Genomic DNA, 14,038 nt, shown 5'->3' with positions numbered 1-14,038 from the left:
TACTCTTGGCATGACAATATTTAGGAGCTTTTAAGGAGCAAGATGGGAGCAATGTTAAGGGGCAAGATGGGGACGTCCCCATCTTGCCTCAACTGTAGCATAATACTTAAAAGAAGTATAATAACTTTACAGCTTTTTTAGTCAGTTCCGCGGTTACAGTATTAAATACCTCAAACACAATGTTATTCAATACAAGCCAAGAAATATAACATTTTAAATCGTGGCTTACCTGTTGGCCTTGCCAAAACCAATTAAAATAAGATCAAAGCAGTGAGATACAATAAAATGGCCACCGAACACAACTAAATACTCCAAGCTTACTAAAATCTTGTACGCCGAGCCAGCGTGACTTGCTCTTCGATATTAAATCCTTTCCCGTAAGATGGCAGCACCATGCAGACAAATAAACACCTGCCCCATCTTGCCTCACGACCCCATCTTGCCCCCCCTTCCCCTACAGAGTCCATGCACAAGAAAAAAATACCGAAAAAGGGACATCACGTTAATGCAATGGTCCGACCATACCTGATATCGTTTACGAGCCGGAATAATGACACGACCTACGGAGTGTACAGAAAACATAATAAATGGTTCCTCGGTGCTAAAGAAATAGACTTTCTACCAGGAAATATCGTGCGCGTAGCAGAGTTCAAAACGCGCGGGACTCCGGGTCTGTACGAATTGCTGTTTCGCAGGGAGCCTAAAGGATATTCTCACAACGACTTACAAGAGTACAAAAAACTGCTAGAGCTAACCAATGCACATTTTCGCGATAACGATCCAGATAGTGGTGTATATAAAGACGTAGATCATGAAAAAATCGACATTCTCGCTAATCTCTTCAGTGAACTAACAATACATGGCGAAGGTTTAAAAAAGCTATAAAGTGGTCAGACATTTGACTATGTATATTGGGACGACCCTAATGAATTAGTTGATCGCCTTAGAATTCTACATGCATCGCTTAGTGTAGGAAACTATTCGCACATCAACGAAATAGTCTCCATACTTGAAGAACTGAAGGAAGCCGGCTACATACAATGAGTCGAACCGGAATCGCTCGCGAAATTCATGCTCCTGCTAGACGAAAATACCTTCGTCGCAAAGTCATAGTTCGTGGAATTGATGATTTATTCCAGGCGGACCTTGTTGAGATGATACCGTATTCCCGATTGAATAAAGGTTTCAAGTACATGTTGACAGTCATCGATGTTTATAGCAAGTTCGCTTGGGCTAGACCTGTCAAATCAAAGACTGCAACTGACGTAGCCAAGGCCATGAACAATATTTTGCGTGATGGACGTGTACCGTCGCACCTGCAAACGGACCTCGGGAAAGAATTCTACAATGCGACCTTCAAGGCTTTGATGAAGAAGTATGGCATCAAACACTACTCTACATTTAGTAACGTCAAAGCCTCCGTTGTCGAAAGGTTTAACAGAACTTTGCGTTCCAAGATGTGGCGGCAGTTCACGGCTAACGGAAATTACAAGTGGCTTGACATCTTGCCGAAACTAATAAGCGAGTATAATTCCACTGTGCATTCTACCACGAAAATGGAGCCAAAGGACGTAAAGGATAATCGCCTGCTTCAAACAGTTTTTCCCAACACGAAGAAGAAAGATCCACGAAAGCGTAAAGCTAACGTCGGCGACATTGTGCGAATCTCCAAGCAGAAAGGTATCTTCGAGAAAGGTTTCACTGCGAACTGGAGTCCCGAACTTTTCCGTGTGACACATGTTCGTGAATCAGAGCCTAGGACCTACTACCTCGAAGATTTGGACCACAAACCTATCCATGGCGGCTTCTATGCCGAAGAGATTCAGCCTACGTTGTATCCCGATACGTACTTGGTGGAGAAGATTATAAAACGAAGAAATGGACTGTCCTACGTCAAGTGGTGGGGCTTTCCACCTCGCTTCAATTCGTGGGTGGCAGATGCAGACGTCGAGAAATCCACAAGGCTTTAGTAATTTGTCTGTGTAATTTTTTTGTACTTGTAGTAGTGTAGTATGTATGTAATAAAAGTATTTTTTAATAGAACTTGCTGTGTTTTTATTTTCTCAAACCTTACACATTAGTGGTACTTTTTTAAAATTAAAGTTGTTTTGTATCATCTAGGGATCGAACCAAGGAGCTTAGTCGATCTAATCGGTCAGTATATAGATTACAAATTTATTTAATGAATTTTGAACTTTTTCCCGAATCAAGCATTAAAATAACGAATTTCCAATATGTTGGTCTTGATGGCTTATAGGATGATGGTAGTAGAGGATTTAAAGTCTCTTTAAGAATGTTGAACATGGTTTATTGAAGTTATTGTTTTTTTTTTCATAAAATTAAACATTATTGCATCGATCGGGTATCGAACCGAGGACAGGAATCCATCGAATCAATATGTAAATTAATGAGTGATTTATTTAATGAATTTTGGAATTTTTCCCGAATTTCTAGCTAAATAATCACGGATTTTCAAGATGGCGGCCGAATGACAAGATGGCGGGTGTCACAGCAATAATAAATGATTACTGCACTCTAGCGGGTAAGAGTTAAACTAACATGGCGTCAGCGTACTCTAGCGGCCGAAAACAAGATGGTGGCTTCCAGCATCGCAGACAAGATGGCGGTCATGACGTCATACTAGATGATGTTATATATGCTTTGAATAAAAGTGGTGGGGGTCAGTCTGCTAGCACCCACCATTGAGGAAGGATCAGCCGCCATTTTTTATTTTTTTGCACTCACCGGGTTCGAACCGAGGACTCCGAACTCCATGTCGTAAAAATATATTTTTTATAAGTATTTTATTAAAATTTTATTAATTGATTTCTTTTATAATTTTTAAAAGAAATTTCGTTGAAATCGGATAATAAATAAAAAAGTTAAAGATGGCGGCCGTAACGTAAATTGCAACGGTGACGTCATCCAATATGGCGGAAAACACATCGCCGGAATTTTCGAGAAAACAAAATGACGTCATCCAAAATGGCGGATCCAAGATGGCGGATCCAAAATGGCCGCCGGGGTCAAGGTCAAGGTCACAACCATCCAAGATGGCCGCCGTGACGTCACAATCCAATATGGCGGACACCGGCTCCGGCTCCACACCCAGAACCCGTGCGCTCGGAGCCCCATTCCTATACTACTTTCCCAGTTTAAAAAATTATAAGTGAATAAAATATCAATTAAAATATAAAATTTTGTGCAACTTTCATAAGAAATAACTTAATATTATCTCAAAACGTTTTTCATATACTTATGCAAAAATAACCATAGCCCTGTGTTGTACAGTGTTATAATGTATTTCTTGTATTATCATAAAGAATTTCTTGGCAACTGGTTTCCAAAGAATTTTTTTTGAATACAGAATTTTTTTTTCTGTGTATTAAAAATATCCTCCATAAATTGGTTTTGTCTACTGCAAGAACTCCCATTTTCTGTCCGTGTGCATTTTTAACTTTGTATTTTCAAGCGAACACCATTCAAAAAATCTGCAGTTCACGCGAATATCAAGTTATCTGAATGTTACAAACAATCCTTCGTTTAAATGAGGTGCAGTCTTCACTGGGAAGTTCATAAACGTGCTGTAATATCCAACAGCGAACCACTCGTTCCCTTAATTTATATTCTTGACCACTGGACCTCCTTTTCGTTTGGTTCCAGTGGGTTACAAGAAATGATACCAGAGTTCGGGCTTTTCTGCGGCTCAAGTCCATCGCCAAATTACACTAAAATTTGGGCATGTGTCGTTTTGCCTAAAGGCGGTTTGCCAAATTTTAGGCAAAACGCCATTTATCAATATGCCGTTAGGAAAAATGCCGTTAGGAAAATCACCGTTGGCCAAATAGGAGTTAGGCAAAACGCCCTTAGGCAATTCGCCGTTAGGCAATTCACCGTTAGGCAAAACGGCGTTTGGCAAATCGGAGTTAGGCAAAAAGCTGTTAGGCAAATCGCCTTCAGGCAGAACTCCGTTAGGGAAAACGCCGTTAGGCAAATCGTCTTTAGGCAAATCGCCTTTAGGAAAATAAACGTTAGGCAATTCGACGTTAGGCAAAACGCCTTTAGGCGAAATGACTTTAGGCAAATCGCCGTAACGAATTCATGTTTAGGCAAACCACCTTTAGGCAAATTGATTGTTACTGTAAAATTTACATGCTTCCCTCGCGCTTTGGCATGAATGCTACGCGTCTCTCCAGCCAGCTAACCTTTGAGCAGCCTCCTCTTCTACTCGCTTCTAGTTACCAGCAGTGAACAGTCAACGATATCAAATATTGTAAACCTAAAGTAGTTACCTAAATTATGTTTAGTCCCGCGCTGGTTGGGCTAACAGTTGTTTAACCATAAACTTTTCTGGTTAAATTATTTTTGTCAGTTTATTTGTGAAAACTTGATTATGACATTTTTTTGTTCAAAGGAAAATGTTAAATTTGTATTCCAGGTACAATTAGTTAACAATCTATTTTAATCGATAAGTTTTAACGGCCGGGGACCCAGTAACTTTGATCTTTGTATTTTTTTTTTTATTTCTTGAAACTATGAAAAGAAAACAATGAAAACTATAACTAACAATACAAAGGGTAGGCTTTAAGTAAACATCTTCGTTTTTTTTTTTTTTTTTTTTTCATTTCTTCAAATATTGTCCATTTTCTACTTCCTCTTGTGAGAAGAAAGTCCCTTTTTTTTATGTTTCTCCCGTGTGTACCTCTGAGTATAATGTTGTATGTTTCGCCCACTTAAAGCAGCTTCTAGGGCTTTTATAACCAAAATTAATATAAAGCTTTCTTTAACTACACAAGAACAGTAACACCATCCAACGAATTGACGTCTTTAGAGGATATATGTAAAGTGGAAATATTATAAAAAAACTCGTCATATGAATGGCGTATGTAAAATAATTTTCATTATTTCATGGACGCTGTGTTTAAATAATTCGAACAAGAACCCCCAAATAATATTCTCGGTTAAAGGGGGGAAAAAATTCAAAATTTGGTTACGTTCACAGTACGATCACTCTTATTAAGTCCATATGTTTAGAACGAATCACTCAACTTGGAGAAGAAATACGTCGTGGGATCTACGAAGGTTCAAGTTACCTGAAATTACGAACTATATTTTTCGTCTGTAAATTTACTTTAATTTCCAACGGTGTGAGATGTAACTAATCGCTAATCGGCTCAAGGCAACGGTTACAAGCAAATAATATAACTAATAACATAATTAATTATAAAACAATGGTGGTAATAATGTGATTCAAATTTACTCATGAATCCAGCATTTTTAAAAAAATTTATTTTAAAAATTTAATTAATAGCCTATAGAAAATTTTTGTTTCCTTAGTCCACAAATGAACTTCGATAGTGTGGCTAGATTCAAAACATGTTTGAGGTTACATATCCAAATTAATTTGTTGGAGAAAGTCAGAAGCCACATTCCTTCCTGTGTATCCCCTCCAACTCAGTTGTCAAACGTATGTAGTTCGAAACGAAAACATGACAGTGCGATGGGGCCTTTAAACAACAGCCAGCACCCCCGGGACCGGACCGAACTTGGAATATCACCCCCTCCCTCTTACACCCGCGAAGCTATTCGACGCTTGGGCCTCTTTGACGCTGGCTTTCTTCGCACGGATCACTGAACTCCGCCAACCCGTCTTTGTGCGGAGTTTTCAAGTTTCGGAATGAGGTCGGAGCCGAATAAACAAGAAATTCCTTCCTCGTCCTTGGAGGAAAATTTTCCTCATTCCGTCGATTAGGGCTGTCTCCTCTATCACACATTCTCTCTATATCTCTCTCTCTCTTCTCGTACATCTCTTGTTTTCATCTCCTCCATCCCCAGGGATCGTAAAAATTTCGCGGGTTCATTGATCTCTAGGATATACTTCCACTATGCTTTACATACTCGAGGATATGACACCTGTTCTAGTTTGCTGACAATTCGTGTGACGTAATCAGCTAGGTTGTTCGCAATTCGTCACTTTATTGGCTTAGGGTTTCCCATTTACTATTCCCCAAATAAAACTTGGGTTATTCACAGAAGTGGTTCGAAAGTTTTTTTTTTTTATGTTAGATTATCGCGAAATGATTCCGGGAATTTTTTTCGGTCTCTTCACCATCCCTCATTTATGCAAATTTCTTTTTAACTCTCTCTTTCCTCCTTTCTCGCTTGATTTCTTTCTACAAATCGGGAAAACACGGTGGCCAGTCCAATCGCCATCCAACCACAAGGCGTGTCGGGTTCGACTACCGGTGAGTTCAAAATACTGCAACTTTTCGCAAGCGAGAAACTTAGCAAACGTTGCCTTGAGCCGATCAGTTATATCTTACACCGTTGGAAATTACAGCAAATTTAAAGACAAAGAATGTAATTCGTAATTTCAGGTTAACTTGAACCTTCGTAGATCCTACGACGTATTTCGACTCCCAAGTCGAGTGAATCGTTTTGAACATGGGTGGACTTAATGAAAAGTGATCTTACTGTAAACGCAACCAGTTTTTTAATGTTTTGTCCTTTTACCGAGAATATTATTTTGAGGTTCTTCTTTGAATTAAGTTAACACAGCGTCCGTGAATTAACGAAAATTGACGTAAATTTACGAAGAGAAACATAATCGTAAACTAAAGGTGAAAATTGTTAACAGTGCACGGCATTTCCGTCAATTCTAACGACCCATATTTCGACAAAGACGTTTAGCTTTCAATTCATTCATTCAGTCTCTTCCTTACTTTTCGCTATGACCTTGTTCTTTTTTTTCTTTCCCTTTCTGCTCGTCTGTATCTCGACGGCGCCTCCCGCCTCCAGCAATAGCTCGCGACTGCCTCGTTCCTACCTCGTTCCTGCCTCGCTCTTGCCTCACCCTTGCCTCGCTTATGCCTCGCTCTTGCCTCGTTCTAGCCTCACTCTAGCCTCGCTATTGCCTCACTCTAGCCTCGCTATTGCCTTGCTACTGCCTCGCTCCTGCCTCGCTCTTGCCTCGCCCTTGCCTCGCTCTTGCCTAGTTCTTGCCTCGCCCTTGCCTCTCTCTAGACTCGCTCTTGCCTCGCTCTTTCCTCGCTCTTGCCTCGCTCCTGCCTCGCTCTTGCCTCGCTCTTGCCTCGCTCTTGCCTCGCTACTGCCTCGCTCTTGCCTCGCTTTTGCCTCGCTCTTGCCTCGCTCTTGCCTCGCTCCTGCCTCGCTCTTGCCTCGTTCTTCCCTCGCTCTTGCCTCGCTCTTGCCTCACCCTTGCCTCACTCCTGCCTTGCACTTGCGTCACTCCTGCCTCGCTCTTGCCTCGCTCTTGCCTCGCTCTTACCTCGCTCTTACCTCGCTCCTGCCTCGCTCTTGCCTCACTCTTGCCTCGCTCCTGCCTCGCCCTTGCATCGCTCTTGCCTCACCCTTGCCTCTTTCCTGCCTTGCTCTTGCGTCACTCCTGCCTCGCTCTTGCCTCGCTCTTGCCTCACTCCTGCCTCGCTCTTTCCTCAGTCCTGCCTCGCTCTTTCCTCGCTCTTGCCTCGCTCTTGCCTCGCTCTTGCCTCACTCCTGCCTCGCTCTTTCCTCAGTCCTGCCTCGCTCTTTCCTCGCTCTTACCTCGCTCTTGCCTCGGTCCTGCCTCGCTCTTGCCTCGTTCTTCACTCGCTCTTGCCTCGCTCTTGCCTCGCTCTTGCCTCGCTCTTGCCTCGCCTGCTAATAGCGAGCGGTCGATGCGACACCTCGCGTCGATGAGGAGGGGATGGGATGGGTCGTGGGGAGACGCTATGATGTGCGCTCTGTCTCTCTCTCCCTCCCTACCCGGTGGGTCGGAGGCGTGCTGGCGGAGGTGCTATTTCCGGACGGCCCACGCGCGGCTCGGAAGGGGTGAAGGGCTGAAGGGCGGCTTATGTCGGGCCGCTGCAGGGTCGGCCCCGCCGTCCCGACCGTGAAAACACGCCGGCCCTCCGCCTGTGCGCGGTACCTGGACCGGAAGTCCTGCAGCCTGCGAGCTCGCTCGGGGGTTTTTCGAACCAAACTATTTTTGGCACGCGGAGTTCTTGTTGAAAATATATAGATATATAAAAGAAAGTCGTGTTAGTTACACTATTTATAACTCAAGAACGGCTTAACCGATTTGGCTGAAAATTGGTAGGGAGGTAGCTTAGAATACTTTAGCTTAGGATACTTTTTATCCTGTTCCCGGGGGAAAAATAAATAATAGTTTAAAAAAAACTAAAAAAACACGCTTTATATAGAAAACCAAACTAAAAAATATAAAATCAAGAAAGTTTATTGTTCACAATAATCATGTCCCACTCTCACTTTTCATTGAATTAAATGCCACTTTTCATTTAATTAAATGTCACAATATTTAGTAGACTTTGTTTAAATCGCGCCAAAGACAAACTGAAAGAAAAGAGTTCGCACATGAGCGAAATGGTTTTCTTTACAATGTGCGAACTCTTTTCTTTCAGTTTGTCTTTGGCGCGATATAAACAAAGCCTACTAAATACTGTTAAATTATATAAATTGACGAAAATCTTATTTTGCAAATTTAATAATGGAATAATCTTACCAAATTAGTGTATTGTCATCGGTCTTCGATAAATCTACAAATTTTGAATGAAATCTGGCTGTTTAAAGTGGGTCAAAATCGCATCCAAAGGAGTCGGTTACAAACATACAAACAAACATACAGGTGAAGCTAATATAAAGCGTGTAAATAAAGTGGTATAACAAAACGCAACTGAAAGCAAAACGAAAAATTTATCAGTCAAAACATCAGTCTAGCCGTTCATTTGTCAAAAAATGGTATAGCAAAACGCAACTGACATGGAATAACAAAACACAACTGACAGCTAAACGTACTGTTGTCTACGGTTAAGTATGTTTGAAAATTTGACAATGTAAAATTTTAAAGTTGACCGGTTTATGTGTTTTTTTTTCGACTTTCTATTGGCTTATCGTGCCGATATTATCATTAACAATACCATGCCGCGACCAAGACGATCAAATATTTCCCGACAAGGCCGTAATGCAACTAGGATTTGAAACATTGCGAATGAAAGGACTGAGGAAGAACAAGAAATTGCACGTGGAGAGCGCCGCGTTAGTATGGCCCGACTTCGTGCTTCTCAATCACAAGAGCAAAGCGAGGCAGCCCGTGAAACGGCTCGGTTGGCAATGCGAAATCGTCGAGCAAACCTCAGAGATCAACCACTAGATAATTTTCGACCCACAAGAAGAAATTTATCAAGTACTGATTTGAATCAAGCAGCGTTTCAATACGATTGCAGCACTGATTACTGGTTGCGTGCTAGCATTCGCATTGGGCCAATGGACGTTGTTTGCGAGTTTTGTGGTGCATTGAAGTTTTCCGGAGAAGCGCCAGGATTGTGCTGCCTTAGTGGGAAAGTGAAATTGCCATTATTGACTCCGCCACCTGAGCCATTGCATTCATTGCTTCGTGGCGAAACACCCGAATCGCGACATTTTCTAGCAAACACTCAAAAATACAATAGTTGTTTCCAAATGACCTCATTTGGGGCAGACATTATCGAAGAACGAGGATTTGATCCGACATTCAAGGTATTTATTTATTTTTGTACTTACATACAATACAGTAGAATAATAATATACCTACTATACTTATTCTTATGTATTACTAGCTTTTACTCGCGGCTTTGCTCGCGTTATGTCCTTAAGTATCAAAGATCATTTCAAATAAAATAAAATATGGTAATTGTTTTTTTTATTGCGTGACTGTAATCATCAGTATTTAAAAATTCTAACATCCGATTCAGCTTAAAAAACTGAAAACATGCTTTATTGAAATATGTTTCACTATTACAAAAAAATCATTTTTAATCCTAACATTTTAAAAAGTTCAAAAACGTTAAGTAATTAGATCCACATCATTTTCACTAAATTACGAAATTCTCTTGAAAGTAAAATATAACCTTCAGCATCAATTTAATAAAATCCTAAATATGCTCATTAATTGCCTCTAAGGCGGAACAAAGTTCGCCGGGTCAGCTAGTATTGATTATGTATACGTCGATTACGCGCGCGAGTGAAACTTCTTGCTTGTTATGTCATTTGGTAGGTACTATAGGAAAAATAATTCTCATTGGCTGAGGTCGCAGATAAATATATATTTATATATATATATATATATATATATATATATATATATATATACACTAGCAGACCCGACAACGCGTTGCTGTGTTGCGAACTTTGCTCAACGGATTCTTGAGCTCTTCTAATACGTTGAAGTCGAAAACTAAATAACGGAAGTTCATTGGCTGCCGTCTTGTGAGTCGTCTCAGCTGGTTTGTCTGTGATTCGATCCTTCTTTGGTTGAGGGTTTATAACTGGTTGAGATTCGTCCAGATGCCAATAGCTAGAGACCTGAAAAATTCGCGGGTTCATTTCGTGTTATGCTAAAATTCAAATAATTATACCTTAGTGCTGCTTCTGCCATTGGTTCACTGTTAATCTGGATGACTGAGGGCCAATTAGATACCCTCACTCATAGAAGTGTCGAATCACAGGCCACCCAGTCGAGACGACTCACAAGTCAGCAGCCAATGTACAGGTGGCATTTGCCCGAGTGTGTAGAGGATATTGGAGTCTATCCTGGAGGTCATTGAACCCGGGAATTTTTCCGTTCTCTACCAATAGCAAAATTATCCAAGAGGTATATGTGTTTGAATTATAGCCTATCACCGAATGAATCCGCGAATTTTGCAGGTCTCTAACAATGAGTAAAATGTCTGCTGCTCCGCGACGCGATAACTAAACGGCGCGGACCTTCCTCACAGTAATTATTTACATTATAACCATATTGCCACGAAGTAAATAAAAACATTTAATATTCAACACACGGATAACACAGTTAAACAATATTGATTTGCACAAGTAATTTTTCAAAAAATATTTTTAGTCTAGAATCGGCGATAAGGAGAAACTCAATAATAAGACACAGACTGTAGCGCCAAACTGAACGAAAACGGAGACACGATAAGTGCTTCATTAAAAATGCATGTTTCAAAACGTATTCTCGTGCAAAAATAAATTAAATATTTCAGTCTAAAGGTATTGTTTACAGTTTCTGACAAAAGTTTAAGACCATATTTCTGTTTAAAATATATTGGTTATAAAATTCCAGTGGAAATAACTTTAAAATTTTATTACTCATTCCTAATTGTACTAAATTAAATTTAACAAAAGAAAATATAGGCTTTTCAAATATTAACTGCATTAAAATATATATAATTTATATTAATTCTGTATATTGAAACAAACCTTTGTCTAGATAAAAATCACCTTTTACCAGAATACAGTAATTTGTTTTCAAATCTTAATTAGTAAAGTTAGTTATGGTAAACAAATATAAGTTCAGAGATAAAATTCTAAAAACTTTTATTTTGTTTAAATAACATTTCTTAAACAAACGTCAAAAGCAATTTAAAAGTGGTTTTTAAAAGACGTACTGTGCTTAGTAAGCAATTAATATCAAACTTATACAGAAAAATATTATCATTTTACATTATCTAATAGTCTTAAACTTCTAGTGGAACCTGTATATTAAACCAGATAAAAAAAACTCCAACAATATAAATTAATTTTCTATGACGATATGGCAAACGAGCAACTATTGTCACGTTTGTGACAACGAGTGTGGAATGAAAGTGTGATTAGTCGGCTTGTTAGGTTCTCAAGTAGGGCCTTCCACGAAGAAGGTTGACCACTTGAATACCGATTCGATGAAGGTTCTCGTTTGCTGAGCTACCAACAACAGATACTGCTCCACTTTATATACAGAGCGTGGTCTCTTTTTTCAAGGGTCGAAAAGGAGGGGGGGGGGGGGGGGGAAATTGTCTGTTCTGAAGTTGGAGTCATTTTGGTCAGCAAATGGCTAGCAAAACAAACCATAACTGTATAAAGCCAGTGCCGGCAGTTTTTTTAATAGCTTGAAAGGAACTCGCAAAAAAAAAAATAGTAAAGTTTCTATCATGAAGTGAGTTTTGATTAACAAATTAGTTTAGAACACATAATGGAGTAATTAGAGCTGAAACCCGTTTAAAAAAAACATAGTTTTTTGTTGTGATGGGAAGGATTGCCCAAACACACATTATAACTTCTTACCCTATGGTTGTAGCTAATTATGTTGAAATCACCCTACCATATTTTAAGTGAACTTTATCATAATCATCTACACCGTTATGTTTTCTACAGCTGTGATTTTTTAAGCCTTATTTATTTTTATTACTTAATTATTATTTTCTTTAAGTTATAATATTTATATGTTTTATACATTCAATAGATATTTTTCTTACGGAAATGACATCATAAAACCTATTTAAAATTTTTGAAGATACGGAAACCTACGTTTTTAATCCTAATGAATAAAAATATGTTGGTCTTGCTATACTGTTACTTAATTATTAGAGACCGGAAAAATTCGCAGGTTCGATGACCTCCAATATAGACTCCTATATCCTCTACACACTCGGGCAAATGCCAACTGTTCATTGGCTGTTGACTTGTGAGTCGTCTCGACTGGGTGGCCTGTGATTCGACACTTCTATGAGTGAGGGTCTCTAATTGATTATTTGAATTTTAGCATAACACGAAATGAACCCGCGAATTTTTCAGGTCTCTATTAATTATGTTGGCAGTGAGTTGCGTGAATATATATAAAATATTCTTGAACATAATTAAAATATTTTGTGATCTCTAGAATTGATTTCATTTGTATTAAACGCATTGGTACAAGAATCGTGTAAAAAACACACATAATATATGTGTGTGTGTATAATTCATTCAACGAATATCAATTTCAAATTTCACATTCAGTCCGACTCTGCAAATTCAGGTTTAAGTATATCTTTATCAGAGCTGCCAAAACATTAATATGTACATGAGTTGAACTTTATTGCTGTACAAGCAACACATCACTGTACGATTCCAACATTTAATTTACGATTTCTGCGTTGGTCTAATTGCTTGACAAGCTGTTTTATTGTTTATCTATTCCAACTTATTTACGTTGCATCTGCAGCAAAATCATAAATTCAACAACAAAGTAATTTTCACCATCGTTATTCATGGATATGATTATCTATGATTGTAGAGTGTTCAGCGTCTACAAAAACCGAGAAAAACTGGTATAGTTTGAATTTTTTTTTCTAGATAAATAATCCTGTATATGTCAGGCATGTATATGATAGGTCAAGATATTTAAATAAATTGACTATTTCAAGGCTAAGCCTGTATATATGATTAATAAATAACCTGTACAATTCACACAATATAAGTGATATTTTTTTTGTAAATGGAACAGACATATCAAATAAACATACAGATATTTGTAAATATAAACATTTACATGAAAAAAAAAAAAAACTTTATCACTTCAGAATAGTGTTCACCATTATACTGGGTTCGGATTCTTACCCGGGCATTTATGCTTTGTGTAGCCCCAGTACCTCCAATAGTTGAAGTTATTTGTAACCAGTTCCCTGAATAGCTTTCTGCTCTTAACTGCGCGTATAAATATGCATGATACAACCAAATAAAGTACAAAAATTTATTTTTAGATTTTTTGTGGTTTAAAAAAAATGATACTTTAATGAAGCATAAATTAAAATATAAAATGATACGCTAATTTCCGTAAGGAATATTCAGTAACTAAGGACCCGGAAATTTCGCGTATACGTCAGGCTGAAATTCAAAGTCTGAAGTTTGTTCTTCCAACGGTCTCTTTTCCATTGGTAGATTTCTAAATGAAAAACTTTTTGTTCTCTTACTCGGAGTTAGCTGATTTGCTTACTTCTCTAATAGCTGGACATCGTTGGCTCCCTAACATAAAGGGACGTGTCTCTATAACTGTGGTCCAATCATGAACACGGTGGGTACAGTATAATATTTTCATTCTAGCTTGCAACCAAATGCATCCGCCAAATTCCCTTATCTTTATCAGTCAATAAAAACGTGTTTCCTTTATGCAAAAAATAACAATGTGGTTTCAGGAACTGTATCTCGGCAACTGGTTTCCAAAAGGAATTGTTTGTAAGAGTAGCTA

At 38.8% G+C, this 14,038-nt stretch overlaps 1 protein-coding gene across 1 annotated transcript; it reads right to left on the bottom strand.

Annotated features, from left to right (window-relative positions):
- Positions 1 to 6,915: 6,915 nt before the first annotated feature.
- Positions 6,916 to 7,356, bottom strand: LOC134540918 (caldesmon-like). Its single transcript, XM_063383992.1, has 2 exons — positions 7,300 to 7,356; positions 6,916 to 7,206 (listed from the first exon to the last, which is right to left on the bottom strand). The coding sequence occupies exons 1-2, from the start codon at positions 7,354 to 7,356 to the stop codon at positions 6,916 to 6,918; spliced, it is 348 nt and encodes a 115-aa protein (XP_063240062.1).
- Between the last annotated feature and the right edge of the window lie 6,682 nt (positions 7,357 to 14,038).

The sequence above is a fragment of the Bacillus rossius genome, chromosome 17, assembly GCF_032445375.1.
Source record: "Bacillus rossius redtenbacheri isolate Brsri chromosome 17, Brsri_v3, whole genome shotgun sequence".
Taxonomy (NCBI): domain Eukaryota; kingdom Metazoa; phylum Arthropoda; class Insecta; order Phasmatodea; family Bacillidae; genus Bacillus; species Bacillus rossius.
Note: the sequence above shows the minus strand (reverse complement) of the source record. Positions and strands in the feature narration are given on the sequence as shown.